Below are 7,180 nucleotides of genomic sequence, written 5' to 3'. Positions count from 1 at the left end.
TCATTTATAATTGATAATATATATAGTATATTGAGGTGATTTGGATGTTAGCCGACCATGGTATATCGGCCGGAGACAGTACATTGGGTGTGGTGGATGCTGCGGCACAGCGTAGTCGACATGTTGTGCCAAGTCTTAGAGGTCGATAAATCGTCTACCGGGCGTGTGTTACCGAGCACATATTCGGTGGTGTTTTTGGCCTGTTAGTGGGCAGCGAGTGTGCATCTCGCTAGGACCATTGTTTGATCTCTGGGTACTTTAGGTACCGTGTCTGTAACATGTTATGATTAAATTATATTTATTCGGAGTGCTCTGTCTGGGTCCATGGACTTCGGGTTTAGTATCGTATACCTAACTGAGTGACTTCTCCGTTACTCACTCCTTTCTTTTCCCCATTTCAGGTGAGACTGACGAGTATATGATATTTGGACGGGTTGGTGCTACTGAACTTTTTATTCAAATTTTTCTTTGGGCTTAGGGTGAGTGGAGTCGTGTATATAGGCTATTGTGTTATGAGATATTGTTGGTGACACGTTGTTCTCCAGATAGGAGGTGACGGGTGTCACAAAACATTTCTGAATCTCCATTAAGGAAGACCATTTTGAGTGTAAATCTCGTTATGTTTGATTTGTTTGAGTTAAAGGGTTCTGTAACGATTCTACATGTGCAAGTTGAAGCAAACAGTAAGTTTCTGAAATTTTTTTCTGAGTTTTTGAAAAATTATTTTATTTTGCCGGGTAAGATTTTTACTGTCTAGAAAATAAGATAAGTTCCTGCTCACAATGAAAAAAAAAAACTTTCTGAAGATTTTCTTCTTAACAATCTCCAATCCAACCACTTTTACTAATTGATACATATCAACGTAAATCTTTATTTTAAATAGTCTTCATTAGGTTTTGAATATACTCCATGTCAGCTGCTAATTGCTACACCTTTAATTTGTCTTTTTGGGAACAAATATCAACTTCTTCATGTTTCAACTAAATCAGTCATCTTTGTTTCATTTGCTCCAGGTTCAGCAATATCTCTATAGAAACCAACCAAACTATTTCGTTTTGGAATTGAAAATGGTGTTGATATGTTTTTTTTTTTTTTACCTCCAGTAACAGACGTTTTCCATTGGGAAATTATCCCACGTGTTGTCGGCCACTACAATCACCTACTCACATTAACTCCTGTGATCATCTCAGTTATATCTTTCTTGAAGAAAGTATTCAAATTTGATTTTGTCTTTTTTTTGGTCAAATTGCTTTTGTCCTTTCAAGATAACAACTCTCTTTGATTAAATACTGTTGTTATTTGTACAAATGGTCATATGTATATATATAAAAATATTTTTTTTTTATTCACTCGAATTGCACCTCTTCGCCACAGTCAAGCTCCTAGTACCGCTTACGCGGTTAGGCGTCCGAGTGTTTGAACAAAGCTCTAACATCATATAAAAATCTATAATTAAATCTCAAAATCACTTACAATCACCGCAAAACTTATTTTAGGTCCCATACAATTTCAACATGGGATTCATATTAAACATCCTTTTAGATTGAGTGTAGACAAAACTAAATTAATTGCATGACCGTTGAAGTTTCTAGAACAACTTCATTCAATGGGCAGTCATGTTCACTCATAGCATTCCCTACAAACTCTTCTTCAATTAACAAATGAGTCATCTCTCTAAACTTTCTCATCAAGTATTCTCTCCCTAGCTTTGTTTGCCTGCAAGATTTCCCGAATACGTAGAACAAATATCAGGTCAAATGTTTAAGATATATAACAAATGATTAAAAACAAAAAAAAAAAAGAAGAAATTTACACAGTTTTAATCACCTCTTTGGTCCAATTGGTGAACCCAACAACAAGAAAGAGGATTAGAGTTTGTAGTGTTGATCCTGAGACTAAACCGGCCCAGAGTCCTTTCCCATTGAAGTGAAGATGAAAACACAATAGAAGTCCAATAGGAATACCAATGATATAATACGAAGCTATGTTCACATAAGCCCCAATTTTCTGCCACCCTGTTCCTCTCACAATCCCTGAACAAAACATATTTGTTTGATAATCACGAAAATCTAAAATGACTGTTCCTGATCAGAAGAGGAGGGGTTAAGAAAGGCTAACCGGAGAGGACGATCACGAAGCTGTCCATGAGGATTGAAATGCAAAGAATGGGAGTCATCTTGGTCACATAGCGAGTTACTTCCTCCACATTGCTGTAAGCATAAGGCCATACATTCCGAGATAAGAAGAGAGTAGAGCTCACAATGACTGATTCAACAGCTGCAATTATAACTGCGGCTGAAGCAGAATCATGAGCCCCTCGTGGGTTCCCAGCTCCTAGCTCATTCGCCACATTGGTACTAACCAGTAACGAAAATAAAAAACAATTGCTATTTTGGAATTCAGGATTTGAGAATTAAAGTAAAAAAATAACAAACCTCGCAGCATCACCGATTCCATTTACCAAATTGTAGTGCAAAGTAGAGGTCGTGAGACTGTTCAAATCCGAAACTTAAGGCTCAGAAAATGAAAAAATTTTAGGTAGAATAGTATATAGATCAATAAATATGTCTTTTTTTGGTAAAATAATAAATCAATATATATATATATATATATATATATGTGAAGCACTACCAAATCGAGATAACCGAAGTTTCGAGCTTTGAGTTGGGAAGAAGACCGGAGAGCAAAGTTATCACCTCGAAAGCTAACCACTCAAGGCTAGTGAAGGAAACAAAAACACGTGTTAAATTAAAGATCTCAAACCGAATAGGGTTGTATTGAAAAAGAAAAAACACAGAAAGATCCATCGAATATACTAATCAAAGATCTCAAACCCAAAACTCAGACCAACTTAGTCACTGATGACCACTAGATTTACAGACTTACCAACACATCATCGCAGAAGGAACCGCAAATTGAAAGAAGATTTTCGTGTGAAGAAACGCATCCTTGGACATATAAATCCGCGTTTTCAAGCACGTTTGAGAGCGTTTCATGTAAACCCAAAGGAAAACCGCGTTAAGCCAGTAGGAGATACCGATAGACACAGCCGCTCCTTTGACTCCAAACTCAAATCTGTGAACCATTAGCCAACAGAGAGGAACATGGAAAGCGAGAGCAGCTAGAGAGCTCAACACCATAGGAAATATTAAGCTTTGTGACTGAAAGTATCGAACCAGCGACTCGAGAACCGAGTAACCGAATAATGCCGGTATGAGCCAGAGGCAGTAAACAGATGCTAACTCAGCTACTTGAGGGTCTTGGTGAAGAAGAATCAAGATCTGGTTCATGAATATCCAAAGAATCGAAATCGGAAAAGCGATAATCAAGAGATAAACCATTGACGTGAAAGTGTAGGGTCCGAGCTTCTGATATTGTTCTGCTCCAAATGCTTGGCCACATAGTGTTTCCAATGCACCTGAAAGACCAAACTGTTGTATACAAATGATTAGAAAGTCACAATAGAAATAAAATAAAGAATTTACTTACGAGGATACCAAAGCCGGTGACGTTAGCAAATGAGCTTCCAAGAGCGATTCCGGCAAGGGAGAGTTCGTTCCGGTGACCGACAATCATCGTAGAAGTTGCTTGAAGAAGAAACTGAGACATGTTCACGGCGACCATTGGAGCAGCCATTGAAGCAACTTTCTTCATCTTCTCCCATCTTATCCTCTCTCTCTCTTCCTCTGATTGTTGTTTGTTCTTCACCAGTAATGGAGCTTCAGTAGTCTTCATCTTGTTACTGGTTAGAAAATATGGGAACTTGGGTCAAATTTATTTACTTTAGGTTTTGTATAAATGTGATCTTAAAATAGTCACGCTGCCCGAAATAATAAATAGACACGTTGCAAATAAATTGATTTATGTGCAGAACCAAAATCGTTTCGACTTAGTCGTCTCGTTCATTGAAAGAGATAGGTACTAACTTTACATCAAGTAAGCATGTGGATAAATGCTGACAAGATAAAGAAAAAAAAGCACAGGACAAAAGCATCCCATCTAATGTGCCCAGCTAAAAAGCTTAATAGGCATACCATGTGGTAAATCATGTCGGCTCTTGAATCCAAACACTATAAATTTTAGAATAGATTATACCCCTGTTCGTTTTACCAACGCGGCGGCAACCGGGATATGGTTAGGGCGAGCACAACACAGTCAAGATAAATCTGTTTTGTTTACTTAGACGCTGCGGCAAACAAAAGTCAGTAACGAGAACGCTGAAAATATCAGCGACAACGGCAACTCCAGTTTCCTTCCTTCCGATTATCAGCTTGCGACTGGTGGCTTCTTTAAAACTTTCAATTTTCTTCTTTCATACGCTAATTGTTGGCCGCGGCCGCCACAAGCGGCGTCTTTAAAACGAACAGGAGTTATGTTTATTGGATAAAACGGCTGAATCTGGACTCTTTGGATACCATAACAAAAGTACAAGATCCAAGCTCTCACTTAAGCTTTGCGACGATCTTCTAATCTTTATTGATGGAAATATAGCTTCAGTTCAAGGCGTCATCCATGTACTCTGTAAATTTGAATCTTTATCTGGCTTGGCTGTCAATTTAAATAAAATATTTTTTTTTAGCAGTTAGAAACATATGTGATTTATTCTTGTACGAGTTTAACGATAGACAAAACTGTCCATAAGATGTTTTGCAGTCTATTGTGTCCCAAAAAAATTTTCCTCGCGAATTGTAAACTGTCCAGATTTTATCTATTTTTAGCTATGGTATATGAGTGTTTTAGGATATAATTATTTTGTTTTGGAGTCGTTTTAGCATATTTACAGGTTCAGGAGTGTTTTGGAGGAAAGTTGTGATTTTGGTGCATTTTGGAAATAAAATTAAAAAATCGTTTTTTTTTAGCATATTTACAGGTTCAGGAGTGTTTTGGAGGAAAGTTGTGATTTTGGTGCATTTTGGAAATAAAATGAAAGAAAGTCCGTAGCTAACCATCGAACCAGTCTGGAGGTCGACATTCAGAGATAAGCATCGATCGATGCACATCCTATGCCGTCTATCAACAGCGAAGCGCACAAGACCCCGACTAGGTTTCCAGCCGACTTAAATCCCAAGTCACACACATTTACAGAAATACCCCAGGACAATTTTAACCTAATATTTATGTGCTCTGCCATTGTTCTAGGCAACACACGCTTTCATACTTTCTTGCCTTTCCCAACAAACCTATTTAGAGTTTTTACTAGTTTGGAAAGAAGATCCAAGACTCATTCAGATATTTGTATTGGAACTCCAGTATTTCTAACTCTATTCTATTTATGCATTTTATTCAGTTATCTTTTATGATTTACTTTGCTATGTCTGAGTAATTCATCTATTAGATTTATGGTTCAAACATGTTATGAGAGATTAATCTAAAATATAGAATGGCTAAGTTGTCAGTGATATCCATCAATTGAATTGCTCTTATTTCTTATGTTCTATAATAGCTAACTAGAACCATGATATTAGGATAATTAAGCGCAAACGACAACTTGGTCTTTTACAAGAATTGATTCATATTGAAATAGGATTCCTAGAAACAAACGACAGTTGATCTAGGAAACCTAGTAAACCATTCGAATAACACTTTTAAACCTCTTCAGGTACCATTGATCGATGCCAGTAAGGTAACATCGATCTACGGTCATTCCGTGTTGATATAGCGAAAGCTGAATATTTGACTTTAATAACTAATAGACTCACATACGACAGATGTATATCTTTACATTAGAAAGTTCCAGTTCTAGAATATCCCACAAACAGATTTAACTTATATATCATTATAATCCTGATTACATGAATAGAAACCCTTGATCTAGCGGTTTCTCATAAGTGTTTACAAACTTCAAACCAATCAACTGAACAACTGCTTTGTTCACGTTGCTTGCTTATTTACTGTTCTAATAATTTACATAGCTTAATCACAGCTGATTAGGATCTATTGTGTGGCCTAGCTCCTTGTGGATTCGATCCCTAAGTACTACAACTGAACCTCTTATTTGAGAGAGTAAAAGTCACTCCTTTGGGTAATTTTAGTGATATCAAATTTAGCGTTGTTGCCGGGAAGCTTTGATCGCCATTAGATCTTATCTAATTAGATTTAGTCTAGGTTTTTCTACTGTTCAAGAAATCTGATAAAAAAATTTCTTGAATTCTTTCAGGTGCATGCCCAATAGTACCAGAAGCAACAAGGAAAAATCATTGTTATTCTCAGACCCTGCACATTTGGAATGCACGATCCGCAAAGAGAGACGAGCCGCATCGATCAACAACAACCTCAGTTCGTTACAGATACTTTTCAGTTAAAGTCGACCGATACTACTAATTCGTCGATCGACAGTTGTGAGCTACCGCTAATCGACACTTCTATCCGAACATCGATCAACACCCGTCCGCGAGACATGGTTGCGACCCTAATTTTGGTGCGAGATGAGAATGGAGACCTGCATGACCAGGAGGTTCATATGCGTAATGCAACAAGTCAGAGGTTAGATGATCAGAGGGATGTAATTCCTGATCATGATGCTGATGCCGCTGCAGCTGCTCAAGCTGTATACGAAGCTGCTCGACCCAGAACGTTGGCTGAGTACAACCGACCAGACCAATACTACGCCGACAGATCTGCTATTCGTCCTCCAGCAATCCAGAGGAACAATTTTGAGCTGAAAGCCCAGTGCTTTAAACTTGTGGCACAGACACCATATTGTGGTCTATCACACGAGCATCTTATAGACTATCTAGAGCGGTTCGAGGATCTGGTTTCTGCCATTAAAGCCAATGGAGTCCCTGAGGACTATCTCTTTTGCAAGCTCTTCAAGTTCTCACTATATGGAGAAGCTTCGCATTGGCTTAAGCAGTTACCGCCAGGATCTCTTACATCCTGGGTAGACATCAAGAACGCATTTCTGCGTAATTTCTTTGATGAATCACATGTTGAGGACTTAAGGAGCAAGATTGGGACATTCACACAAGAGCCTACAAAATCATTCAGAAGCTCCTGAATCATTCAAGAATGCATTTCTGCGTAATTTCTTTGATGAATCACGTGCTGAGGACTTAAGGAGCAAGATTTCTACATTCACACAAGAGCCTACAGAATCATTCAGAAGCTCCTAGATCCAATTCAAGTCCTATCAGAGAGATTTTCCACACCATGAATTCAATGAAGTGCAGCTGCTTAGCAT

General features: G+C 38.0%; 1 protein-coding gene across 1 annotated transcript; it reads right to left on the bottom strand.

Annotated features, from left to right (window-relative positions):
- Nucleotides 1–1,434: 1,434 nt before the first annotated feature.
- On the bottom strand, nt 1,435–3,843 carry LOC106404542 (protein DETOXIFICATION 9). Its single transcript, XM_013845260.3, has 7 exons — nt 3,490–3,843; nt 2,887–3,431; nt 2,632–2,718; nt 2,436–2,492; nt 2,119–2,357; nt 1,828–2,033; nt 1,435–1,716 (listed from the first exon to the last, which is right to left on the bottom strand). Exons 1-7 carry the CDS (start codon nt 3,733–3,735, stop codon nt 1,675–1,677), a joined length of 1,422 nt encoding a protein of 473 aa, XP_013700714.1. The 5' UTR covers nt 3,736–3,843; the 3' UTR covers nt 1,435–1,674.
- Between the last annotated feature and the right edge of the window lie 3,337 nt (nt 3,844–7,180).

This window comes from Brassica napus, chromosome C3 (assembly GCF_020379485.1).
Source record: "Brassica napus cultivar Da-Ae chromosome C3, Da-Ae, whole genome shotgun sequence".
NCBI classification, from domain to species: Eukaryota; Viridiplantae; Streptophyta; class Magnoliopsida; order Brassicales; family Brassicaceae; genus Brassica; species Brassica napus.
The sequence above is the reverse complement of the archived record's forward strand: the minus strand, read 5'-3'. Positions and strand labels throughout refer to the sequence as shown.